The sequence below is a fragment of the Giraffa tippelskirchi genome, chromosome 13, assembly GCF_054371585.1.
Source record: "Giraffa tippelskirchi isolate mGirTip1 chromosome 13, T2T-mGirTip1v1.2.pri, whole genome shotgun sequence".
Lineage (NCBI taxonomy): Eukaryota > Metazoa > Chordata > Mammalia > Artiodactyla > Giraffidae > Giraffa > Giraffa tippelskirchi.
Window position 1 is genome coordinate 113,780,502 of NC_137287.1, and position 27,244 is coordinate 113,807,745.

The 27,244-nt window shown below is 44.8% G+C and overlaps 1 protein-coding gene and 2 long non-coding RNA genes across 9 annotated transcripts in view; 1 reads left to right on the forward strand and 2 right to left on the reverse strand.

Moving 5' to 3' along the window:
* Window positions 1-19,541, forward strand: part of IFT52 (intraflagellar transport 52) — a 33,127-nt gene extending 13,586 nt beyond the window's left edge. For all 7 annotated transcript variants that reach the window (XM_081556988.1, XM_081556990.1, XM_081556994.1 and 4 more), the window contains 6 exons: window positions 577-645; window positions 8,162-8,316; window positions 13,271-13,358; window positions 15,343-15,451; window positions 17,388-17,533; window positions 19,289-19,541. In XM_081556988.1, coding sequence (XP_081413114.1) covers window positions 577-645; window positions 8,162-8,316; window positions 13,271-13,358; window positions 15,343-15,451; window positions 17,388-17,533; window positions 19,289-19,342 — 621 coding nt within the window. In that variant the 3' untranslated portion in view covers window positions 19,343-19,541. The remainder of the gene's footprint in view (window positions 1-576; window positions 646-8,161; window positions 8,317-13,270; window positions 13,359-15,342; window positions 15,452-17,387; window positions 17,534-19,288) is intronic.
* LOC145532299 (uncharacterized) lies at window positions 2,164-8,380 on the reverse strand. Its single transcript, XR_014073138.1, has 2 exons — window positions 6,342-8,380; window positions 2,164-5,094 (listed from the first exon to the last, which is right to left on the reverse strand). It is a non-coding gene; the product is annotated as an uncharacterized LOC145532299 (long non-coding RNA).
* On the reverse strand, window positions 13,893-24,047 carry LOC145532297 (uncharacterized). The gene is made up of 2 exons (XR_014073136.1): window positions 23,055-24,047; window positions 13,893-14,504 (listed from the first exon to the last, which is right to left on the reverse strand). It is a non-coding gene; the product is annotated as an uncharacterized LOC145532297 (long non-coding RNA).
* Between the last annotated feature and the right edge of the window lie 3,197 nt (window positions 24,048-27,244).

The window sequence follows — 27,244 nt, forward strand, 5'->3', positions numbered from 1 at the left end:
ATGGCAAGTGTGCAGGGAACATGTCCTGGGAAGGATGGCAGGGTGCTGGCCAGAGCTGGACTTTGGCGTGATGCTGGTAACTCACTCACTAGAGGGAGAAGGTCCCTCTGAGCTTTCTCGTTAATGAAAGATGTTCCTTCAGCCTTAAGGATTGTTGTTGTATTGAGAGATTGATTGAAGATCTTGTTTCTATAGAATCCACATGAAGTTCCATTGTCTTTAGTCACATTCTGGGGTCATCTTGCTGTATTCTACTTTTTAAGTCCAGACTGTCATCAGCACATTATACAGGGATTGTTTCAGAATTGTGAACACATTTTAATAAATTTGGGCTTGTGGTTAAAGGCTTGAGTGCCCTAAGATAAATGGTAATAAGAATAAAAATGGCACTAGAGTGAGAAACTTTTAAGTTTTTATATGATTTCACTAAGACAGGGGTAACTGCCCTTTTTCAAATCACTGCTGTATAGTCTCTTTCCTGTCATCATTTTTCTTGATTGATTAAATTCTCTAGTCCTGCCTACAGCTTTCTCAAATACACAGTGTGTGATTCTGTGTTGATTTTTTTTAATTTAGGATGTTGTTTTCCGGTGGCTCACAACAGAAGACATACACCTAAATCAGATTGATGCCGAGGACCCAGAGGTAGGAGCTTGTGAATTACTTAAAAACTTTGAAATGAAAAATGGGTCCAGTTTCTCAGCACCACTTCTAACAGTTCCAAAAACATATCTATCTCTTACCTTATCTGTAAGACAGATAGCAAGAAATGATGCTTTTTGGCAAGATGAAGCCTATACTGTAAACAGTAAATTATTAGTCATAGAATTCAGTGGGGTGGGAGCCTCTGTCTGTATATGTAATAACTGAAACTTAACATATGCTCTCTGGCTGAAACTTTCAGAATCAGTATCAACTATGAAGGATATAAAAGTACTTTTTTCATAAAGAAACAAAGATCATCAGAATTTAAGTTTTAAACTCTAATTTGGTTGCCTTAGGAAGAATAATTCTAAAGACATTATGATAATACTTCATCAGACATGGGAGAGTGGAAAGACCAGCACTGGAGGGACTGCTTAGTAGTCTGGCGGCTAAGACTCTGCTCCTAATGCAGGGGACCTGGGTTCAGTCCATGGCCGGGGAACTAGATCGCACATGCCGCAAATGAAGTTTCCTCATGCGGCAATTAAGACCCAGTGGTGCCAAATAAATAAATATTTTTTTAGAAAATAAAAGACCAGCACTGGACTGGGAACCAGTAACTACATTCTTGGTCCCGCTCCACCATGAGCCTTGAAACCTTAAGCAGGTTATTTCTGACCTTTTTTCATCTTCATTTTCTCATTAGTTTTGGGGCAACTAGTACCTTTCTCACAGGGTAATTATGAGAATCATAATAATAAGTGAATCAACATAAATTTACTTGTTAAACTAACGTGTATCAAAGGGCTACAAATCTATCAAGACTTTTTTAAAAAACCTCTTGTATTTGTTATATATCAATACCAGGCCCTGTATATCACATACTTCCACATAAATCATTCTGCTTAAACCACACTACAGCCCGGGGAAGTAGATGGTCTTATTCTCTTTTTATCAATGAAACTGAAATTCTGCAAGACTGCAATATGCCCAAAGAGCCAGCAGTTACAGAGCCGGGAACCAAACCCAGGGCTCCTGACTCAAAAGTCTACTCCTTCTTCATTTACCTCTGTGTTTCTTAACTGCTGACATGTCAGGAAAATTATTTTTTGGCTATGGGTAGCACAAGGTGGCCAGAGACCATCACCGACGACCTGTGCCCTCCTGACTGGGCTGGGAAACCTCGGGCTGACTCAGGTTCGGAAACATGAGAGCCTCACGTCTAAAATATTCCTTCACATGGAAACATGAAGTGTGGAGCTGCTGTGCTTAAATTTCTCCTGAAAAGTGATGTAAGCCCTCAATCCAAAGAATTGGGGTACAACCAGGAATTGGCTTTTCAGGTTTCAGAGGACCCAGCTCTGAGTGGATGGTGTATTTGGCAGCCGCCAACCCTAGTTAGAGTGTTGTTTGTTGAGGGAAGTGCCGGAGTCCAGCTCCGGCAGCCAGGGAATCGCCCTGAAGGGATGAACGGGGTCTTCGAAGGAAAATGAAAATGATGCAGTCTCTCGCTCAAAGCACTGGGCTGCATGTTTATTTTAAGCATCAGGTTTTCTTTTATACTTTTACAAAAGCATTAGGTCAGAGGTATGACATCTTCAGTTTCCCCTCACCCATATTTACTATCTCCATAAATCATTGTTGTCCTTCAGAGTTCCCTCTTAAGTGTCCTTGTGATAACATTGTAACTCAAGCTTGTCTCTGGGCTGTATATTACATTCCTCAGTTGATTTCTTATCTCTTTAAATCCTGCTATCCCCTAGTAACTTAAGCTCATCGTCTCCTAAAAAGGCTTTTAGCTATTAGTATCTCTAAAATACCTAGTTTCCATAAGCTATAGTAAAATATGCCAACACTACAACATACCTTAAACTTTTAGCTTCTAACTATTCTTAATTATTCCTAACCCCTAAACTCAGCAAACTTCTTTTGCCATAAACATTCCCCTTACAGGCAGGTTTCAGATAACAATGTTTCCCATGGCCTCAGGCTGCAGCCTATGTGCTCATCCTGGAGCATTCTTTGTAAAGATCTTTGAACAAATGTCAATAGTTAACTTTATGGATTATAACATTCTTTCCAGCCAACTCAACCGGAGGAAGGAAAGGACAAGTCAGAATCACAAGACCTAACTCCTTCATCCCAGGACCGTGCCTGCGGGATGAGGAGAGGGGGTTGGGGCCGTGCCTCCATTTTGTCAGTAATGCCTATCGCGGCTCCCGACATCTCCCTTTTTTATTTTTTAGAGCATAAGTGTGAAACTCAGTAGATAAAGCAGAAACACTTCGGTTGAGTATTCTGAAAAGACGAGGGGCTAATAGACAAATCAGAACCAACAGGCATAAGCACATGGCTGCATTAATCATTATTGTAAAAAAGGATCCATGGGAAAGATATCCCTCTAGATTTTTAAAAAGGGGATTAGAAAGCCATTGAGAGGAAAAGTCAGACTCTGCCTGGTTCATATTCTGGATATCTTGATGTAACTTAGAAATATCAATACTAAAATCTGAGTGATTCCAAACACCTAAAATATGATTTCTAATGCATTCCCAAGAATGCACAGAATCATTCACTTGTAGAGGGGTAACGCACATCCATTTAAATTCAGCATGGCACCTTAAAGACAATTTAATTTTTAAATTTGTAATTTCTTGCCCTACAAGCAGGACTGCTTCTTCTAAAGCAATGACCTTATTTTCTATCTTCCTATCTATAATTTCCTGTGTAGCAAGAGCTACAGAGACGTTTTTTGGACAGGTGATCGACAAACGAGGCAGTATGCACTTGTTTTGATAGGGCAACAGCAGAAACCGTAACTGAAGCAATTGTGGCAATCAAGGCAGTTATTCCCACAATCAGAGCTGCAATGAATCTCTTAGGTCGAGAAATTAAGCCATTAAATTCATATAAAACTTCAATGCATAATCATCAAACCATTGTCCCTCTAATTTTAAAGGAACCATCAAATATGGTGGTTGCTTTACAATCATCACAGCCTTATAATTACTATAATCGTTCCCATCAACACAATTTGATATAAAACAATTCACACATTCAACATTATAAACAGTTTCTCCTTTAAGAACTCTCAAATCATTCCGATTTTTGGCTAACAGAAAGGCATAGGGAGAATGTATGCAGGCCCGTACAATATATCTTTGTTCGTTTAAAGGTCTGTGTAAAATCACAGGTGCCATAGCAGCCAATGCTCTCCATAATTCAGGTTGTTTGGGACCTGTTTCATCGAAACTCACTAAAGGAGGAACCCATCCATTAACATGCCACCTAGTAATTGCTAAAGGATAAGGGATAAATGAATCATTCCATATGGATCTATAAGATTCTTCAAAAATTAAATTCAACCGTTGATCTGAAAGATAGAGGCACCCCCATTTAATCAGAGAATGTCTGGTGACAACAATGGAAATAAATAACTTTAGGGTATACATGCATTCGTTCCAACGTGGAAAGCCGGAAATTTTGCTTATACTTTCCCAGGCCTGTAGTCCTTGTTCATCAGAATCCAGGGCGGGGAGTGCACAGCTCGGAAAGTCCTTTGAATGAGGGGTTGCCTGTTTTATGGCATCATATTGTCTTTCTTGCGCCCCCGGCATCAGCAGCTGTAAGAACCAAAAGTCTCTCTTGCCATTGCTTCTCGGAGAATCAGTAAGCATGCCTTTCAAGGAAGTGCTAACGCATCCATTCAAAACCGGAGCTGATCCTAGTAAGGAGGAAGGTATGACAAAGCAAATAGGTGGATAAACGGACACGCCTGAAAAATTGAAGGGAGCGCTGACCACTGTTTTAACATTATTAGGATAGATGGAAGCCCCGCCCAAAAGATGAGTATCATTAACAAAAACACGAATGGGCTCATTCATCCAATCTACAGGCTGGAAAGAAGGTGGATTAGGCAAATAGGCCCAATGAACTTTTTCTGCGCTGGAGGGCCTCGGCTGACAAGCCAACATGGCAAGCATAGCCACAAACATTACCATAGGAGTGGCCTCATATCTCCCCCTTTCTATTAATTCTTCAGCCTGTTGAGCGAGGTGTTTCAGCTGGCCCCACGTTGGCATCGTGCTGGAGGTAGTTGCTTGAGTACGATGACAGCGACGAGGTGGAGCAGAATACGGTTGGACTCTATCAGTATGTCTCTTTTGAAGTGCCAGGTGCATGAAGCGATGTACTAGCAGTGAAGCCTCAGGTGAAGGGTCACCCGCCCTTCAGCTTATCCTTGGTTCCCTCAGGTCCGGACTCGACAAGCTTCTGATCTCCTCATTATCCTTCAGTCCCAGACTCCAGGACTCCAGGGATCTCAGCGACCTCAGCGGTCTCTGTGGTCTTGGAGATCTCATGGGGCTGGACATGTCGAATCAGTCCTTCAGGTGTTCTCTGTTCGGGCGCCACTTGCCGGAGCTGGACTCCGGCAGCCAAGGAATCACCCTGAAAGGATGAACGGGGTTGGCGAACGAAAATGATGCAGTCTCTTGCTCAAAGCACTGGGCTGCATGTTTATTTTAAGCATCAGGTTTTCTTTTATACTTTTACAAAAGCATGAGGTCAGAGGTATGACATCTTCAGTTTCCCCTCACCCATATTTACTGTCTCCATAAATCATTGTTGTCCTTCAGAGTTCCCTCTGAAGTGTCCTTGTGATAACATTGTAACTCAAGCTTGTCTCTGGGCTGTATATTACATTCCTCAGTTTATTTCTTATCTCTTTAAATCCTGCTATCCCCTAGTAACTTAAGCTCATCGTCTCCTAAAAAGGCTTTTAGCTATTAGTATCTCTAAAATACCTAGTTTCCATAAGCTATAGTAAAATATGCCAACACTACAACATACCTTAAACTTTTAGCTTCTAACTATTCTTAATTATTCCTAACCCCTAAACTCAGCAAACTTCTTTTGCTGTAAACATTCCCCTTACAGGCAGGTTTCAGATAACAATGTTTCCCATGGCCTCAGGCTGCAGCCTATGTGCTCATCCTGGAGCATTCTTTGTAAAGATCTTTGAACAAATGTCAATAGTTAACTTTATGGATTATAACATTCTTTCCAGCCAACTCAACCGGAGGAAGGAAAGGACAAGTCAGAATCACAAGACCTAACTCCTTCATCCCGGGACCATGCCTGTGGGATGAGGAGAGGGGGTTGGGGCCGTGCCTCCATTTTGTCAGTAATGCCTATCGCGGCTCCCAACAGGGAAGTAGTGCTAAGAGGTGTTGTGTCTCCTCCAGTTCTGTCTGGCTACCTTGCTCTTGCTAAGTTTCTGTCATTCCTGTTTTCTAATTGAGGAAACAGAAGTATGTAAATTCTTCAAGGTTCCCACTTAGATTAATCCCTGGCCAAGCCATTGTTCCTGGGTTGGGAAGATCCCCTGGAAAAGGGAATGGCTACCCACTCCAGTATTCTTGCCTGGAGAATGCCATGGACAGAGGATCCTGGTGGGCTACAGTCCGTGGGGTCACAAAGAGTCAGACAAGACTGAGCGACTAACACTTACTTACGCCATTGTTAGTGCCCACTTCAGGCTGATTCCAGAGCCTGTGCCTTTTCTGCTGCTCTGTTCTTCTCTCTCTGCCATGTGAGACACTGGGCTGCTTCCAAAGCAAAGCCTCAGTACAAAGCCAGAGGAGGGGAGTGTTGTTAAGGCCTTCCTAGCTCTAAAACAGTGCAGTTTCACATACCTTTCAGGTGGGAGACCTGGTGGAAAATGTCCTTTGTCTTGTAAGGCTTTGAAGAGTAAGGCACTGGATGCAGTAACGTGGCACAGTGAGAAATACTGAAAATCTTCCAGGTGGCGCTAGTGGTAAAGAACTCGCCTGTCATAAGAAGCATGGGTTCAATCCCTGGGAAGATCCCCTGGAGGAGGGCTCAGCAACCCACTCCAGTATTCTTGCCTGGAAAATCCCATGGACAGAGGAGCCTGGCGGGCTACGGTCCATGCGGTTGCAAAGAGTGGGACACGACTGAAGCGACCTTTGGGATGGCTCGGCCTGCACTCATCCCCGTGCCGTGTGCTCGTATGCGTCCTGCTCTCACCGTCATCTCTTCCCTGTTAGAGGGTTGAAGCCTCTGCATCAGCCAGATCACGCTAGGAAGGGTATTTATTTGTTGATGCTTCTCCCTTGTTTCTGGTCTAAAAAGTTGTTTAAAGATTGGAGAAGTTTATGATGCTTGGGGTGTAGAAAAAAGTGCGCCTGTTTGACTCAGAGTCTCACTGTCATCAAGCTCGGACACAGCTCTCCAAGCGCTGGCAGTGGAGAATGTGTAGCCGTTTATTGTGAGTGAATTCAGAGACCAGTTTTTCAAACTGTTACCAAGTTAGCCTTGTTAGAAGTCCAGGTTAAATGCAGTTCAGAGGGAAATTAGGAACACACAAACTTCCAGTTGCCAGCATGCATTCATTTAAACTTAAATTTATTGCCTGGCTAGGTAATGTCTTCCCATCATTTGGAATTCAAGAGCAGGCACACTGAAGGCTCTCCCTTCTGCCTTTGCCCAGCCACCTGGTTCTCCTCCCCAGTGACAACAATCTTGGCAGTTTCTCATGTGTTATTCCAGAGATAGTTTATACAGAGATAAGCAAACAAACGTGTGTGTGTGTATACTCTGCTTTCCCCTTGTTTTACCCAGATGGTGCTATATGTGTGTATATATAGTGCCTAGCACCTCACTTTTTAAATATTATGTCTGGGAGATTTTTCCATATTGTTCATAAAAAGCTTTCTTTTGATTGTTTTTTGGAAGCTGTATTGTCCATTGTTTGTACTGCGGTGTACTGACTGTGGTATACCTATTGACAGACATAAGTTTTCCTGGTCTTTTACTGTAACCAAGGTGTCATCATTCAAGGTTCTCAGCAGGGCTGCAGGCATGTCCTCGGCTAGGCGAGAAGAATTAGAGTCTGTTATCCAGGAAGGGGTTGTCTGTGCCAGGGTCACACGTGGTTCATATATAGGACAGGAGAGAAAGCAGAGTATACAGCCCAGATGCTGGTGGCTGGAGACAGGATAGACTTTGAAATGGGAGCTTGTGGATTTTCTTTTATGGTTGCTTCTGTTTTCTCACTGAACTTGAAAATAAGGTCACCAACTAAAATTAAGAAAGGGAAAATCATTTTAGTCGGTTGAAGTGGCAGACAGAACAGCCTAGGAGAATGGGAACAGGGAATGAACTTGAGAATTGAGTTGATGGCTGAGCCTTCAAGATCACAAAAAGGAGAAGGAGAGCCATCAGCAGGGTTATGCATTTCTCTAGCCATGTCCAGCTGTGTGCGTACCAGCCTGCATCATGGATTTCACCAGCGCTGGGGTTTAGCCAGGTGACCTTGGTCCTTCTTTCCACAGAAATTGGCATATTTAAGGTTTGGTTGTCAGTGAGCGTAATCAGTGAGATGTCTTAGCAAGAGAAGAGAAATATTGCAGATTCAGACCTGAGGCGTTGGAGACCAGACAGTAAATCCTAGCCCTTGCTCTGCTGAAAGGAACCATCTTGTCACTTTCAGATTTCTGACTACATGATGCTGCCCGACACAGCCGCCCTGTCCGAGCGGCTGCGAGTGTGTCTCCAGGAGGGCGATGAGAACCCGCGGGACTTCACCAGCCTCTTCGACCTATCTCTTTACCAGCTGGATACCACCTCCCTCCCGAAGGTCATCAAGTCAGTACTGCGGCTCTCCGTTGCTCTGCACTCCATTCTAAGTGTTCAGTCTGCAAACAGAAGCCTGGGGACAGGAGATAGGGTCACAATAATTGTGGTGTACAAAACGTGTTCTCAGACCTGTGAAGAGGTTGGCCGGGACAGCCGGGGGATTGGGGTGGGGCTTGATGCAGAGGAAACTGCCAGCAGTTATCAGCTTCTGCTGTGTTCCAGGCTCTGTATCAGGCATTTAGAGGAACCAGCTTGGCCTGGTTTTCCTGAGACTTTCCTGGTCTCAGCACAGAGAGCCCCACGTCCCAGGGACCTGCTCAGTAAATCAAGATGGTTAGTCACCCTGTAAGCACGCTGCATTTTGCCTTCTTTTAATGCTTTCAGTGGTCCTCTGAGTTACCTGCCTCATTTTTGGTCGAGGAGTCTGAGGTTTTTTGGGGAAGGATTCTCCCACGTTGGGAGCAGGGATTTCAAAGCCAGGCCCAAGTGACCTTCAGGCCAGTGCTGGACCCTGTATCATTGCTTGCTTTGTTGTTTTGCCTGCTCTGTTGCATCCCTAAGGACAAGGGGCAGGGACTAACATTTTTGAGCATCTTGGGCCTGGCACAGGATCTATTAATACGTCTCTAATAATAAACCAAAGGCTGAAGGCACAGCTACAGATGACTGTTTAATGTCCTGTCCCCTGTACTTATGTACAAGGTCACCAAGTACTCCTAGAGCTCTGACCGTGCTGAGTATTGTACCTTAAGTGTAGGGTTTTATGGAGGAGACGGACAGAAGCTGTGATGAAAGGTTATCAATCTAAGGCAAAGTATGAAATGTAAAACTAGAGGCCATGGCATAATGAGGAAAGAGAATTCCATTCTGACTGGGGTTGCCAGGAAGGCTTTAAGAAAGAGGGGCCCTTTGAGCCAGCCATTGATGATTTCCAAAAACATTTCTTGGTGACCTGGGTCTGCCTGGCCCTCTGCTGGATGCTGCACTTTACGGGGTGAGAGGATTTCAGGAGAGGGTTGGGGGTGCTGGAAGAGAGCCTTCTGCAGGGAGGTCACTATGAGCAAAGGCAGGGTGTGTCCAGGCAAGGAAGTTTATCCCTAGTTGCCGTTTGAACTGCATTTAGCCTTGACTTCTAACAAGTACCATGTTAAGTTTTCTATGTATGTTGCTTAAATGTGAAATCAGAATGTGGTTCATTCTTCTTGTTGTACATGTGAGGACACTGAGGCACAGAGAAGTTAAGAGGCTCGCCTAAGGTCATACAGCTAGTTTTCAGTGGGGCCTGAATTTGAATCCAGCCAATCTTAACACTGAACCCGGGAAGAAATTATCTGGGGATTTGTTAGGAGATTAGATTGTTTCTCAAAAAGCAAAACGGTTGTCCAGTGGTTAAGACTGCACTTCCATTGTAGAGGGCACGGGTTCAATCCCTGGTCAGGGAACTAAGGTCTCACATGCCATGCAGTGTGACCAAAACTAAAACAAACAGCAACAACTACAAAACCCAGCACCAACGTTCCCAGAGCTGCCCGGGCATCTCTGGCATCCCCCGCCGCCTGTAGCTGACAGCCAGGCCATAAATTCTGGCTGCACATCTGGCTCTTTACTTGCTTGGTTTTGAGCTCCAGTGTTTGCTTTCTCACTCAGGGCTTCTCTTAGAAGAAAAGTTTGTCACCCTGCTTCACTAGCTGCTTCCAGTCCAACTGGCTTCTGCAGTTTTGACCTGCTTTTCTCCTTATGCGGAGAGGACTGGGCCATCACAGCCACTCTTCAGTGCTGAGTGAGGGGTTCACTGGAACTGTCTGCAGTTTTAGTGTCTGCAGGGTCAGGTGGTGGATGTTTCAGAGGCCGGGACGGCTCTTTTCATTGTATTTGTCTTTTATACCACACAGAAGGCAGGCGTTCCTGGTTTACGGTTTCTCAGTGGAGCTCATACGTATTTTCATTTGCATGTAACAACGTTTGAATGCAGCTTCTCTTTTTGAGTAACAGTTCCATTAGTTGTTAAATATTTATGTCAACTGTGGGTATTGCTCTGAAGTGACTTCATTTGTCCTTCTGGTCTCTGTTTTTTTAGATTATTCCTTAAAAAAAATTTTTTTTTTAATTGAAGATGATTGCTTTACAGAATTTTGTGGTTTTCTGTCATGATCAACAAGAATCAGCCATGGGTGCCCCCGTGTCCCCTCCCTCCCCTCTCCTCCCCATCCCACCTTCAGCCTGTCACAGAGCCTGTGCGAGCTCCCTGAGTCGTACGGCAGATTCCCATTGGCTATCTATTTTACGTATGGTAAAGTAAATGTCTGTTACTCTGTCCATATATCTCCCCTTCTCCCTCCTCTCCTCCTCCCATGTCCATAGGTCTGTTCTCTGTCTGTTTCTCCGTTGCTGCCCTGAAAACAAATTCATCAGTGCCATCTCTTTAGATTGCATATATATGCGTCAGTATATGATATTTCTATTTCTGTTTGTGACTTACTTCACTCTGTATAATAGGCTCTAGTTTCGTCCACCTCATTAGAATGAATTCAAATGTGTTCCTTTTTGTGGCTGAGTAGTACTCCATTGTATATATGTACCACAGCTTCTTTATCCATTCATCTGTCGATGTCCTTCTGGTCTTTATTGATGCCTGTGGGCTGTGAGGTAAGAGACAAGATGGTGTGGCCTGCCTGCCCTCACTGTTCATGGTGGGGTGGGGAGTGAGATGAGGGCAGTGAAAATGTAATGCCACAGGTCAGGCCAGAGTATTCTGGAATATGGAGCAGCCCCATTTCACAGATTTGTGTCTAGTGGTGGCGTTTATTCTTCCCCTTTTCCCATACTACTTCCCTGGTGGCTCAGAGGTTAAAGCATCTGCCTCTAATGCGGGAGACCTGGGTTCGATCCCTGGGTCGGGAAGATCCCCTGGAGAAGGAAATGGCAAACCACTCCAGTATTCTTGCCTGGAGAATCCCATGGACGGAGGAGCCTGGTAGGCTACAGTCCACGGGGTCACAAAGAGTCGGACACGACTGAGCGACTTCCCTTCCCCCTTTTCCCATACTGATCATCTTTCTCTTTTTTAAAAAATGTATTTGGCGGTACCAGGTCTTAGTTGTGGCACACAAGATCTTTAGTTGCAGCCTGTGGGATCTAGTTCAGTCACCAGGATGGAACCTGGGCCCCTGCATTGGGAGCTTGGAGTCTCAGACACTGGACCACCAGGGAAGTCCCTGATCATCTGTCTGAATTAGGTTTTGCTTGGTTTTAAGATGAGCTTCTCCACCAATCACACACCCCCAGCCGGTACATGTTGGCTCCTTGTAGGAGGAAGATTTGGGCAGGTGGTGAGCTTAGTGGAGAGAGGGAAGACTTAGTGGAACTTGTTTTGTTAGTAATATAGGGCTTCAGTAGTCAGCTCTGTCTGGGGACAGAAAACAGAATATCATGGCTAGGATGACCAAGGCGAGGACTGGTAGCAGGGTTCTTTGTGTGTGGCTAGTAGGACTTTTATCTTAGAACTACCTTTCATTTTGCCTTCTGGGTAGACTGAGTCATGGAGCTTCTGATTAGCAGAGATTGGCCAGATCTGAGTTCTTATCTCGCTTCTTAATCATGTGACCTTGGGAAGCTACTTCTTCTCTGTACCCCTGTTTCCTCTTCCTATAAGAGATTACACCCACTGCCCAGGATTGTTTTGAGGATTCAATGAAATCAGTGCCTCACCCAGGGTCAGGCACAGTGCATGGTATGCGGTAGATGCTCGAGAATCCTTATTTCTCTTCTCTCCATGGGGCTCTTCTGCTCACTGCTAGGAAAGATGCTCCTCAAACACCCAGGACTAGTAGAGGAGGTGACAGCAGTAAGCTCAGCTAAGCTCCTTTCTGTAGTCACAGATCAGTGGTGTCCTTTCTGCAAGCACCCAGGCAGAGAAACAGGCATGAACTTTGTCCACTCATTGGTGTTTGCTTGTTTAGATGAATTTTGAAAGGCCACACAGGAGCATACAGTTTCAGCTGGGTGAGTATATTTTAATTTGCCTCATTTCCAGAGGAAGTCAGCCAGTTGGCAACCTGTACACACTGCAAAAGGTCAACTGAATGTTCCAGAGAAGGGAGGCAAAGGGGAAGCACAGTGAAAAAAACAAGCACGGGGGAGGGTCAGCACGTGACTCCATAAACCCCTTCCTCCTGCTCTCCTTCCACCACAGCCTCGCTGGCTGCCCTGCTGTTCTCTAAAATTGTCTCGCCCCCCTCCCCCTTCTCCTTACTGACCTCTGCCCAGCACACCTCTGAGGTTGGCCTCACGCCCTGGCCCTGCCTCCACCCGGGGTGGCTCGGACCAGCTGCACTCCCACCCTTTCCTTGTCTCTTCCCTCTCTCCTGATCTGCTTTTCTTCCTAATGCTTATTATCTCTCGCATCATAGGTTTTGTTTACTGGGTGTCTCTCTTCTGCTAGAATGTCAGTCCCACGAGGGCCTGCCTTGGTCTCTCTTTTTTTTTCCCCTGCTGCTGGACTCCTGGCAGATAAAACTGCCTGGCACACAGTAGGTGTTCAGTAAACGTTTATGGAGTGAATGGATGCACAAAAGTGCATATCCTGAGGCTCTGTTCAGGCTTCAGGTTTGACTTCTGTCTCTTGACAGTGAAAACAAAAAAGGAAACACAATGAGTTGCAGAACTCACAGTGTCTGGTGGGTAAAAATTAGAAGCCTATTCAGGAGAAGCCTGATAGGAAACTTGATAGAACTTTCCTTTCAATTCTCAATAAAGTCACGCTGTCTACTACAATAGAGGAGATATCTGAAAGACTCATTCCATTGCATGTAACAGCACATTTTGTGTGATTTTAATTTTTTTTGCCAAGATGCTACGATTCACTGCCTGATTCAGTGGAGAAGAGCACCATGTGATCAATTAGACGTGCTTTGCCTTGGTGTCTCGTCCTGATTCCCACGTTTTTATCTTTTTCTTTGCACAGGGCTTATGAACAGCTCAACGTGAAACATGAACCTCTCCAGCTCATCCAGCCTCAGTTTGAGACGCCACTGCCAGCCCTTCAGCCAGCAGTGAGTAGGTGTGCGTGGAGCATCTGGCTACAGAGCCTTACTGTCTGCCCTTCCCTTGCCAGCTGGCCTTGCGTGGAGCAGGCCTCCTCTCTGGCTCTAAATGTGCACAGAGACCAAGCCTGTTAGTATTCTACAGGGACTTCCAGTTGATGTGGTTCTCAACTGAGGAATCAAAGGCATGGACCTCTCTGGCTATTAAACATTCCCCATCCTGTAGGGTTGGAGGGCATATGTGAGAATTCCTGGGTGAAAAGGAGGAAGATCTTTGCGCTAGAAAGCTTTGAGCTTTCCGGGCAGCAGGCACTGAGATTCACAGCACAGCTCTCATAGCCCAGGGGCCAGCCATGTGTCTATAGGTTATTTTTCAACATTCCAGTTCAACATGAGCTTCATTTGCCTTTGGAACTGTCAGGCGAGTGTATGCTCCTCGGTTCTGTCTCATCACAACAAAGATTTGGAGTGACGGACATTAAAGCCCTTGGCACGTCACAGCTCTCAGGTCTTGGACAGACCATGTTATAGCTCTTAGACAAATCAGTGTTACAGCTCTATTTTATTTAGAAGATAGCCGGAAAATCCATCCTCGAAGCATGAGGGCATGCCCACCCAAAGACACAAAGAGAAGAGAGTGGGAGAGCGCACCAGCCGCGGGAGAGAGAAAGAGCGCATGCACGCGGAGAGGGAGTGTTGGTTGAGGGAGCGCTTTGGCTCCTCTTTTTATATGTTTTTTCCTCCCCGTGAGCCTGCCCTGTGCAAATTGGGCTTAGCCAGGAGTGCTGTTCTACCTGAAGTTCTCACTCAGGTCCTCGGACCTTCCTTTGACCTTCCTTTGTTCTATTTTTGCGGGCTTTTCCCTTCCTTGTCTTTTAGCCACTGCCATTTTGGACTCCTGTTTCCCATTCTAACTACCTAACATTCCCCCCTTGAGATGAGAGGCCCAATTCTTTGGGAATAGGGGCATCGAGGTCTTTCTGGCTACTTCCTGCTGAACTGGGATGGCAAGGGGTATTGGGCCTCCCCCTCTTGCTAGTCTCAGGCCTCAGAGTCCTCATAGTGGTGTCCATCTAAGGGTGAGTGATATTTTCCACGGTTGGCTGTAGTTTTATATCTTAGTTGAACTGGCACTGCATGCTGTAGCTTGTTGACCTGAGCAGAGACAAAACAGGTTAGACAATTGATAATTCATGGAACAATCATAAGCAGCATCAATATGGTGTTACAAGGACTAGTAGGGGCATTAGCCAATTCCAAATTCACAGAACTGTCTTATGCTGGATTTTTCCCTGGTGGTCTAGTGGCTAAGACTCCACGCTCCCAATGCAGGGGGCCCAGGTTTGATCCGTGGTCAAGGAACTAGATCCCACATGCTGCAAATAAAGATCCCACAAATAAGACCCAGTGCAGCTAAATAAATAAATGAATGAATATTTTAAAAATTTGTCTTATCCTCCTACATTCTGGAATGTTACAAGGCAGTTAACTGGCTACAGCTTGGTAGCTTGAAAATTGGCCATGGTGGAGGTGTTTATAGAACAGAAAATGACAAATGCTACAGATCAGGCCTGTTGTTGTAAGTGATAGCTCAGCATTCAGCAGCGCACTGCTGGTTCATACCTGTGAACGCTGGCTGTAAGTTCAGCACTTTCTATATTAATCTACATCCGTTCCCCCAATTTCTATCATGATTAGATGAGAAACAGTCAAAAGTTCAACACAAATAAAAGCCTGAGAAGCCCCAAGCTTTGTATCCTTGAACAAGTTAATGGGCACTGGGACCCCAGCTTGGTCAGTTCGGTGATGTGGTTAGAGCTGGTTCTGCTGGGTTGCTTCCAGTGGGCCGCCATCTTGCTTGCTATGGCCTCATGGGTTAGGGCACAGGGATGACGGGCATTGGGTGTTTCATCCTCTTGTTTTCCATATGTCTCATTCCTGTCAGTTACGGCTCTGGATACACTCTTTCATGAAAGACCTTATTGCCTTTTAGGTTTTCCCTCCTAGTTTCAGGGAATTACCACCTCCTCCGCTGGAGCTATTTGACTTAGATGAGACGTTCTCCTCTGAGAAGGCCCGGCTTGCTCAGATTACCAATAAATGTGAGTTTGGTCAAATTTTTGTTTCCTTTTGTGAGTTTTACTAAATTGTGAATTTCTGAGATTTTCCATGAGAGAAAGTTTATAGTTTGTTTAGGGATAAGAAAATAGGAATGGGAGTATATAAAATGACAGTTTTGTTTATTTCATGTAAATGATGTTGACTGTAAGAGCCAGTTAGTTCAGTGAGTTAGAGGGCGGTGCCAAGTGGAGGCCAGAATCTCAGCTTTAATTCCTGTGTGTCTTTATCTCTGACCTGCTCAGTGACCCCAGGATGAATCCTGACCTTGGCAACCACATAGCGAATCTAGGCCAGTGGTCATAGGACCACTTGAATAAGAAGATTCAGTTAGGGCCAAGAGAATTACAGAGACTTCAGATTGGAAGGGATCCGAGAGAGTCCAGTGTACCCACCCTGACCCATGGGTGAGGAAAGGGCCCAGGCTGCACAGCTGCTCAATGAGTGGTGCTCCCGACTCTCAGCCCAGGGCTCCTCCTGACGTGCCCTGCCTCCAGCACAACACGTGGGCCTGCACGTGTGCTCAGAGACAGAAAAGTAACCGTCCATTTTGAGGCAGTAACCCCACTCCTGGGAGTCTAACCTAGGGAGACAAATGAAGGTATACAGATGAGATTACTACATTATTTATTTAAAAAATAAAAGACAGTTGGGAATAGCCTTAGTGTTCCGTCATAGGGGAATGGTAGTAAACTGTGCCATATTCAGTCAGTGGGATAAAACGTAGTCATTATAAAAGAGCTTTACAAAGCCTGGGCAGTGACACTGAGTGAATTGGCGATTCCTAAATGAAGAAAGCAAAATATAAAACTATACTTATAGTAGGATCTCAACTATGCAAGCATCTCTATATGCTCAGAGACCAGAAAGGTGTATGTAAAATGAACACAGTTCAACGTCAGACATTGCATTTCTGTTCCGTTCCAGATATTATGGTAAGTGCTGGGCAATCAGATGTTAGGAAGACCAAGTAATTACCCTGTAGGAATAATACACCTGTGAAGGATTAGATGCTTTGACCCAGCATTTCTGATTCTAGCAGTCTGTCTTCCAGAATTTCTTGTAGAAAAAGGTACAGCTATAGAGCTATTAACTGTATCACTCAAAAAATTGACAACAGTCTAACAGCCTATCAGTAGGAAGACTGGTTTAAAATAAAAATGAAACAAAGTAGAATATTATACATCTGTTGAAAGATGAGTGTAGGCTTTGACGTGGAGTGTCCATGTTACACCACTAAATGATCACAACAACTTACAGAACTATTGTAGTCTGATCCCTACACATGTAGGGATGTTTTTTCACACATGTAGATATGCAGGCATACATAGCAGTATTTATCCTAGGTAGTATTGGTAGGAGTTAGACTGAGAGATCATTTCTAAAACTTTAAAAATGTAAGTCAGAGGGGAAAAAGAAAGAAGTTGCAGGCTAGTGTAAGAAGGGCAGTAATGACTGTCCATTCTTGATATAGAGCCGGAAGTCATTTCAGAGACTTAGGGGTGACTTTTTCTTTCATTCCTTTTCTATAACATTGCTATAATAAATGCTCTTTAAAATACACATATGTCCTTCTCATAATGGTCCCTGCGGCGTTCAGAGAATGGTCATTTCATTTCCTGCTGGCTGCTCCTCTTCTTTGTCATGTAGGAATGCCCGATCTGGGAATAGTGAGCCAGAACCAGTGCAGCTTTATTCTATCTAGGAGTGTCACAGGTCTGTCCTACTGATTTACAAAAACAGCACATCAGAGATCTCTACAGTTTGTCACTGTTTGAGTCCTTTGGTCACATTACCCAAGGGAGAGGTGAGTGATCTTGAGAGATGTAGGAACCCGACAGGGATACCCAGACCACAGTAAGTCTGTACTTGGGGCAGGGCAGAATCAAGGATGAATCTAACCACCCCAACTGTGCTCAGGTACTGAAGAAGACCTGGAATTCTATGTCAGGAAGTGTGGCGACATCCTTGGAGTCACCAATAAACTCCCAAAGGACCGGCAAGATGCCAAACATATCCTTGAGCACATCTTCTTCCAAGTGGTGGAGTTCAAGAAGTTGAACCAGGTACAGAGCCCAGAAGGCCTACTCAAGTGGTCAAGTGGGGATGTCATCCATAAACTGGACTTCTCATGTTCTGTGCCATTCATTCATTCTGTCGGTATTTCACTGTCTACTAGGTGGACAGACAGATGACGATCCCTGAGCTTATGGAATGTGTATTCTAGCTGGAGGAGACAGACAGTAAACAATCAACATAGTAACTTAAATTACATCACACAGGATGCCAGATGAAACGTGGCCTAACAACACAGAGCAGGGTCAGAGGGATTGGTGTACTGCATGTGGCGAGATTCAGGGGTGGTCAGGGTGGGACACACACACTCCAGAGCTGGCACGGGAGCCAGGAGTTGAAGGCGTTTAGGGGCCTACCACGGAGATAGCTGGGAGATGAGTGTCCCGGGCAGAGAGACGACCTGTGCAGAGTCCCTAAGGCTGGACTCTGCTTGGCTTAAGGGACAGCAGTGATGCCTCTGTGGCAGAAGAGAACTTAGCCAAGGACAGAGCAGCAGGATGTGAGGTCAGAAATCATCTTGCCCTGAACTGAGGACCGAGGACTTAAAATTTATTATGCTGGGCCTTCATCTTATCTGTCCCTGGACAGGATTTCTAAAATTAAATGTCCAACCACTACTGGTAAATAGATATTCATTTATATGCTACTGATTGGAGAATAAGCTGGTTCCATTTTTATGGAGATTTTTTTAGGATATTCAGAAGCCCTGAATTACATGGATACCTCTGACCCAGCAACTTTAATCCTCAGAATTTGCCTTAATAATATAATCCTGGGACTTCTCTGGCAGTTCAGTGGTTAAGACTCCACATTTCCACTGCAGGGGGCACAGGTTCAACCCCTGGTCGGGAAACTAACATCCCAAGCACCACACCGCACAGCCAAAAAATAAAAATAAAAAAATAATATAATCCCGAATATGTGAGATTTACCAGTCAGAATGCTCAGCGAAGCATTGTTTTCACAGAAGAAAACCATCAGTAGGGAACTAGTTAAGTACCTAGGGTGCATGCATAAGATTAAGAATGTTTAGAAGGATGTTCAAGCACTTGGGAAGACATTCATGATACAGCAGTCGGGTTGGGGGTAAGGGCTACAAAACAGTATGAAGAAAGTCCATTTTTCACACACACACACACACACACACACACAGATTCTAGATGCTGAATAGAAAGACTAATTAGGATCCGAGCCACTGCTGGTGGGCACTGGCACTGCTGGGTATTCATACTGTAGGCCTCGTGTGCTAGCATGGTGCCAGATGTCAGCGTTATGGCAGTTAACACAGTCCTTGCTGTCTGTCTGAGCTCCATGCATTGGGCAAGGCAGGAATATATGGGCATTTACGGTGCTCTTCAGGTAAGTGCCAGGAAGGCATCTCAGAGGCAAGGTGTTGATAACCTACTCAGCACTGACATGTGGGAGGGGGGCCAAGTAAATTCCCAGCAGTACTTAACGCTAGTGGCAAGGCAGGGTCAGGCCCCCAGGGCCAAGGTAAGAATTCTGGTACTGTTTGCATCAGTACCTTCAACTGTATTTGCTCCCCACTCATCATGGTGGGTGGTGGGCTGTGGTCAGAGCCCTATTCTGGTCATGAAAACTTGATCCTTGAGCTGGATGTAGCCTTAAAGCCAGAGATTACCTATGTATCCTAGTTACAATCACTCATCAAAGTCCAAAACAAGGAGTTCACATTTTAGGTTTTGAACTGAAATACTAACATTCTGTCTTATTCCCTCCTCCAGGAACATGACATTGACACACGGCATTCCAGAACTTCTGAGGACCAAGCCTCTTGAAGCATTTTCTGCCTCCCAATTCTTTGTAAACTTTTTGAATTATCCCTCATTTTTTTATGAAAACTGTCTATAAAGTCTTTCCTCTGTGACCTGTGGGAAGGTTTGTGCATCTTCTGTAGTGCCCAGAGAGAGACAACATTTCTAACTTATGTAAGATATGTTCTGTTTTTTAAATTAAATGTTTGAATCTCTACTTTGATAATTGATGCATCAGTCTTTCATTGAAATCTTTCCAGTTCTAGATGTGATTCTCTTATCAAAAGCATAAATAACTCTGAAACTTGAGTTCGGTACAGCTTTTGGACTAGTTCAAAAGGATAGAAAACAACCAACCCACAGTCTGCCCCACTATACCTATGAATAGGCCTCCCAGGTGGCACTAGTGGAAGGTAAAATAGTTGGTAGGTATCTTCCTTACATAGACCACTCCTTCACCTCCCTGCCACCCACAGGCTCAACCATTTGGAGGCTGTTGTCTTAGCCCACAGTTTGTCCCCCTCCTTTGAGCTCCTGAACCACTCAGTTTTATCATTTTAGGTTAGAATGTAGAACAAAAGGTGATCATCTGTCCCAAGGACAATGGGAGAGATTGTACATGCTTGAGCATGACAGTCAATATGGAAATGCACAATGTACTAGATACACTAGGAACCAGCTTTAGGGAAAGCCTGAAAGACAAAAGATTGCAGATCCACCACCATGTATGTAAGGGATGTGGTTCAATGGGAGTAGCTTAGCTGGTGGGTTCTGTAAAGGTAGGAAGCATGGAAGGAAGGCCCTTAGGGGGCGTCATGTAACTCCAAGAGGAAATAACAGGGCAGGGATTTAAGATGCTGTTGTAGGGACTTTCCTGGCGGTCCAGGGATTAAGACTGCACTTCCAATGCAGGGGGTGCAGGTTTGATCCCTGGTCAGTAAGCTAAGATCCCACATGCCGTGGTGTAAGGCCAAAAAATTTAAAAAAAAATGTTTCCTAAGATGCTGTTGTAAGAAAGCTGGCATTCTGAAATAGATTTGGTCTGGGTGTTGAAGGTCAGGTTGGCAACATCTTGAGCCTGATTGCCTGGAACAGTGGTGAAGCTAATGGAAGACAAGGATTCTAAAGGGTGAGCTCATTTGGAGCGTAAGAACCAACTGAGACAGTGTCAACTGATGGAAGTGGTAATAACCAGTCAATAGCTAGAAGTCCCTAAATGAGGCTTAGAAAAGATGTCCAGTCTCAATACCTTAGTTTTTCACATGGAGTTGATCACTGAAGCCAGAATATGCTGTCAAGGAATGAACTTTTTTTTTTTTAATTTAAAACCTTGGGAAGAAAGACTCAAGTCACATCCTGAATTCCCAAAGACTTATTTATTCATGTTAAAGCTGTGTTTGTAGGCTTCCATTCTCTCACACACTCAAGCCCGAGTGCAGGGTTTCTTCATTGAATGTTGGGGACGGGGGAGACCACTTTGATGAAAGGGCAGAATCTGGGGGCCTGCTGGGGACAAGCAGCTATGGAACAGCATAGAGTGTTGTGGAAATATATTTGGAATACATTCCAAAACTGTGCTCAAAAATTACCTCCCAACCCATGTGCTCTTCTCGTACACTCTGGGTCTGGTGCTCCTGCCATTGAGAAGTGAGGTCCGTGATCCGTGCCTCTGAATCTGGCACTATGGAAGTGACATTGTGACTTCTGAGGCTAGGTCACAAAAGGCTATACAGCTTCTGCCTGGTTCTCTTGGGACACTCCGTTAATAGTCACAAGCCTCCATGCAAGAAGTCTGAGGTTGCCTGGATGGCTAGGTGGATAGGCCATGAATAGATATTCTGGCCAACAGCCAACCTGTAGGAGCATCGCCTGCTAAACTCGTGAGTGAAGAGGCCTCCAAATGCTTCCTGCCCCTGACATGAAGTCACCTCAAGCCTTGCAGTTGTCCTAGCTGAGGTCCCAGACGCTATGGAGCAAACTGTCCCTGCTCTGACCCTTCTGAATTCCTGACCCACATAATCTGTAAACGAAATAAAATAGCAGTTTAAGCCACTGATTTGGAGTGATTTGTTATGCAGCAATAGATTATTACAATTTTACTATTTTTTGAGGTAACCTTGGTTTGTAAGTTTCATGTGTACATTTCTACTTCTATATTTCCTACAGTGTTCCCCGCCCTGCCCCCAGTCCCTTCCTCTCTGGTAACCATGACTCTGTTCTTTGTACCTATATGCTCATATCTACCGTTTTAGAAGGAACTTTTTGGATCTAATCCAAGTTCACTTTCCAGTGGAGACACAGGGGCCTTGTAGACTGAGGGGCAGAGAAGCAGTGACTACCTGCCTACCTGCTAACCTGGAGCTTCTCCCATCACACTCCCGACTCAAGAATTCTTGTTTCTTTGGAAGGGGCAAGGCCTGTCTTGCCATGAATTGGGTTTTCCCCTTCATCTATGGATGACTTGTGGCAATGATGTATGCTTTTCCCCAACTTCGTATGAAAAATCTGAGATACAGAAAAGTGGAAAGAGAAGTACAATAAACCTACTTTTCAAAAGTTAACATGTTGCCATATATACTAAATGCATGTGTGTTTAATTTTTCTTACTGAATATTTGAAATTAAATTTCAGTCTTTTACAACACTTGACCCCTTAATATACATCACTGTGTAACTACAGTATACCATTATCATATCTAGTATTTAATACTTATTCAGATGTTCCCCATTTGTCCTCAAAATGTGTTTTGTATCTTTTTAAGCTAGGATCCAGTCACATATTGGATTTCATTGTCTCTAGTCTCTTGAAATCTCTCCCTACCTCGTGTTCCTTTTTCTTTCCTTTTTATTTTTTTAAAGTGACATTGATTGGTTTTTTTGGTCATGCCTCACAGCATACAGAACTTCCCCCACCAGTGGAAGTGCAGAGTCTTAAGCACTGGACCATCAGGGTTGCCCCCACATTGAATTTTTGAAGAGATTAAACTAGGTGTCACACATTGTAGAAATCTGATGGCTTTTCATCATGGTGTCTATTGTCCCTTTATCTCCTTTATTTCCTGCAAGCTGGAAGTTAGGCATAGAGGCTAGCTTTGAACAAAACATTTTTGGTGCGAATACTTCACAGGTGATGCTAAAATAGGTCCACTATTGGTGAAATTGAATTTAATCAACTGGTTAAGAGAGTGAGTAGGGGTGTTTTTAAATTCAAACATGAGCCCTTAAACACATTTGCAAAGAGGCTCAACATGCTCATCATTAGAGAAAATGCAAACCAAAGCTACAATGAGGTAAAGTCTCACAGCAGTTATAATGGCTGTCATCAAAAAATCGACAAACGCGGGAGAGAACGTGGAGAAAAGGGAACCCCCTTACACTGTTGGGAATGCAAATTGTTACAGCCACTGTGGAGAACAGTATGGAGATACATTTAAAAAACAGGAATAAAATTACCATATGACCCAGCAAACATGAGCCCTTTATCCCTGTTGCTGTTCACCTATGTACACAAACTTTTTCTGGCACATAAGGCACTTGAGATGAAAAAGTTAACTTGAATAAGTGTTGTTTCACACTTAAACAAAGAAACCACAAAAAAAGTGATAGAACTTGGCCTATTAGGTAATAGCAACAGCAAAAAATTGTTGCGAGATTTTATTTAATGAACTCGAATACATCTCTGACAAGAGAAACGTTTCTGTCAAAACAAAAAGGCGTTAACATGGTGAGAAAGTTACCTGTGGGCGACAAAAGGTCTCTCCCTCCCGAAGAGCAAGGAGGAAAATTTGTGCTATCTGATGATAGATCCGGAGAAGGCAATGGCACCCCACTCCAGTACTCTTGCCTGGAAAATCCCATGGATGGAGGAGCCTGGTAGGCTTCAGTCCATGGGGTTGCTAAGAGTCGGACACGACTGAGCGACTTCACTTTCACTTTTCCCTTTCATGCACTGGAGAAAGAAATGGCAACCCACTCCAGTGTTCTTGCCTGGAGAATCCCGGGGACGGCGGAGCCTGGTGGGCTGACGTCTATGGGGTCGCACAGAGTCGGATACGACTGAAGCGACCTAGCAGCAGCAGATGATAGATCATAGATCTACTATGTGGCTTTTGCTAAGTTACTGTTTACTTAGTAGTAGTAGTAGTAGTAGTATAAAATCAAGTAAGAGAGGTTTTCAAACTCTTCCGTAAAAAGTCCTAGAAGACTACTTATGCCTCAATGTAACTGAAGGATGTTGGAGAGAATTTCACCCTCTTCAGCCGTTCAGTTCCTCTTTATGCAACCAATGCTATTAATTTCTTCCGCTGCCTTCAAGATACAGGAAGAAATGTATATACTTTAAAAAGAATAATAAATCTTGCTCATACAAAATTTTAACATGAAGCCTACTAACGTTCCATCGTAGGGCTGTGCTTCTGTAGCTCACAATGTAAACGGTGAAAGAAATTAATCTCTTACGTGGCAAAGGGTGACAAACAGCACGAAGGAAACCTGCAGCGTTAGGGGCTCGTCCGGGGCTGCTGAGCCACAGAAGGGGGTCAACCGGCCTCCCGGCCGTGACCGCCACGGCGTCGGGGACAAGCACCTGCCTTGCTCCCTCTCTCTCCTGAGCATTTCTGTCATCGTCCTCCCACGATTTGAAACAGCAAGCTCCCAGCGAGCACGGCTCTAGAGGGCCAGGACCGGAGGGATCGGCGGGCGACCCATAATCCAGCAGCCGGACTGCGACCCTGAGCGCCCGCGCCCTTTAATGACGTCAGGCGGCGCCGCTCCCGCCATGCCTCGCGCGGCGCCGGAGCCGGAGCGCGCGCCTGAAAGTGGGCGGGCTGCGACTCAGGCGCCGGATGCGAGGTTTCCGCTGCCTGGAGCCTTCCGCCTTTGTTTACTAGGTGGGGCGCTTCTACACAGGTTACGTTTCAGGTTCCCTGTCACTCTGGGAGGCCAGAGACCGCCGGGTGGACTCCAAGGCTTGATTTTCCCTGTCTTCACCGAGAAGAGCGATGTTGCCTCCAAGTGCGGCCCCGGATGCTGGCACGGCTAGGCGGTGTGGGTGGTTTCCACCCGCCTCTGGACTAGGCCTTGGTGTTCGTCGTCCGCTCCCTCCCTGACTGTGTGCCCTAGCTCCGTAGTCCGTGACTTCTTCCTGCTTGATTGCTGAACTGCAAGTGGCCACGTTACAAAAGGAAGAACTAAGTGTTTGCGAAAGCTGATGCCCCAGAAGGCGCAGGGTAAGAGATCAGAGGTGTGGGCTGGACTTGGTGTGTGTATAAAAGCAGCCCAGGTCCTGGCACTCGTCTCAGAGTCTCATCCTCCTCATCAGGCATGCAAGAGATTTGCAGTAGATGGTTTCTAAGAGACCAGATTCTCACCGTTTGGACCTACTGTATAGCACTTGGAACTCTGCTCAATGTTATGTAGCAGTTTGGATGGGAGGGGAGTTTGGGGGAGAATGGATGTCTGCATATGTATGGCTGAGTCCACTGTTCACCTGAAATTGCCCCAACATTGTTTGCTGATCAGCCATACCCCAATAGAAAAAATTTTTAAAAAATAACAAATTCTCACCCTTTGCAATTGCTTAAATGAGGACACAGCTAGGGCTGGCATGAACCTGGACAAACCTAGGCAGGATTGATTGCTCTGTTCTGTGGTAGCGACCCCACACTTCTCCCAGTGATTGAAGAGGGACCGCTAGAGTCATGCCAAAGGAACATTATCCATCACTCCCCCCAAACTTCCTTGTGTCCCTTTGTTATCCCTTCTCTACAACCGTTGTCACGTTAGATTGGTTCTGTCACTACTGATTGGTTTGCAATTTCTAGAGTTGTGCATCAATGGAATCAGACAGTGTGTACTCTTTGTCTCCTTTCAGCATAATTATTTTGAGATTGATATTGAATAAGTAATCCCTTTTTATCGTCAGAGTGGATATATTTGTTTTATATCTGTACTTTGTTTACCCAGTTACCTGTTGGTGGACGTTGAGGTTGTCTCCAGTTTGGGGCTATTACAAATAAAACGATGTAAAAGGCTCTGTGTGGACATGTGCATTAACTTTTCTTGGCTCCATATGGCATTAACAGGTGTGTATGTTTTTAAGAAACTGCTGAGCTGTTTCTAAAGTGATTGTACAATTTCATATTCCACCAACAGTATTTGAGACATCTGATGACTCCCTATCTCCATCAACATTTGGCGTGATTAGTCTTTTTAGTCAGCGATTCTATTAGGTGTGTAAATCTCATTGTAGTTTTAATTTGCATTTCCCTAATGAAATAGTATTGAGCATCTTTTCATGTGCTTTGCCACTTCATATATTTTGAAGGTGGAATTGGAGGGGAAAGCCAATAGGATTTGCAGGTAGATCAGATAAGTGATGTGAGAGAAGAGTCAAAAATATCTTCAACTCTGGTCACTCCCTGAGTACTTCCTAATAGTTCTGTCCCTAACTTACACTGGCTGTTCCTGCAGACCACCTTGCAATTTCCTAAATCACCCAGCTTTGAAGAACTATCGGTGACATGTTTGTTTGGTACCCACAGCCCTTGCCTTTATTTTCACCCTTAGAGATCTAATTTTCTGTTTACTCATTGTCTCCCCTGTCAGCTGGTGAGCTTCTGGAGAAGATGGATGGCTGGACTGTCTCCAGATGACTAGCCCCTGGTGCAGCCTAGCCCAATCATTTTGGCATATTTTCACAAACTGTACTTTTCAAATTTGCCTTTCAAAGTATGGGTGCTTTGCTTCAAGCTATGTGCCCACTAGCTGTGCGATGATGGCAGGTTAACATCTGTGTGCCTCAGTTTCCTCATCTTTAAAATGGGAACCTGTTGATTGGTACCCGCTTCACATAGTGATGAGTATTACATGCAAAATGAATGGAAAACCTTTACTATGTTGCCTGGCCCATGGTGTCTTCCCCAGTAAAATCTAGCTATTCTTTTCCGACCAGAATATTTTGCCAGTCCTTTGTTGGAACTCAAATATAGATGCTTTGCAAATAGTTATCCATAAAATCTCATTCATTTGAAAAATGGATAGGGAAATTTCGCTGTTGACCTTTGATTTCTTGAATCAGATCATTGAATTGCTTCCCTGCATTGAAATGGGAAAGTTTCCCATTTCCAGTGCTGGTCCTGGACCTCTCTGGCCTCTGGCCACATTTTGCCATGATCTACAATGATACCCTCAGAGGTGAGGCAGAAGTATTTTTTTCTGTTTTAGCCATACCTCAAGGCTTTCGGGATCTTACTTTCCTGACCAGGGTTTGAACACTGATCCTCGGCCTTGAGAGCGCAGAGTCCTAACCACTGGACACGGTTAGGGAATTCCATGAGCAGAAGTATCTGAAAAACAGCTTTGTTTCAAAATCTCTTTTGATGATCCTTGTAAGAACATTCCAAGTTCCCCCAATTCTGTTCTGTGCCTTCCTAACAACTCTGTAGCCCAAATGTTAGCTTTAATATTTCATTCATTCATTCAATTAAAAATGTGTAAAAGCCCTTCTGTGAGTACCTGCCAAGAGCCAAACATTACGGTCAACCTCCAAAGCTAAGAAAGTGAATGCGGAGACTTCCTCAGTGGTCGGTGGTTAAGACTGAGCTTCCACTGTGGAGGGTGCACATTTGATCCCTGGTCTGGGAACTAAGATCGCACAGGCATGCTTTGCTGTGCAGCCCAGAAGAACGTGAATATGGGGTTGTCCCTGATCTTCAGAGAGCAGTAAAGTCATGGGCAGGGGAATTATGGGTGGGAGGACAAGGATGATAAGGAGGTGCTCAGTGGATAGTCCATAGGATCGCAAAGAGTCAGACACGACTGAGGCAATTTAGCACACACATAGTAGATGGAGGGGAGATGCCTGGCAAAGGGATTGTGATCCTACTTATCATTTGTGACCCTGTGGACTATAGCCCGCCAGGTTCCT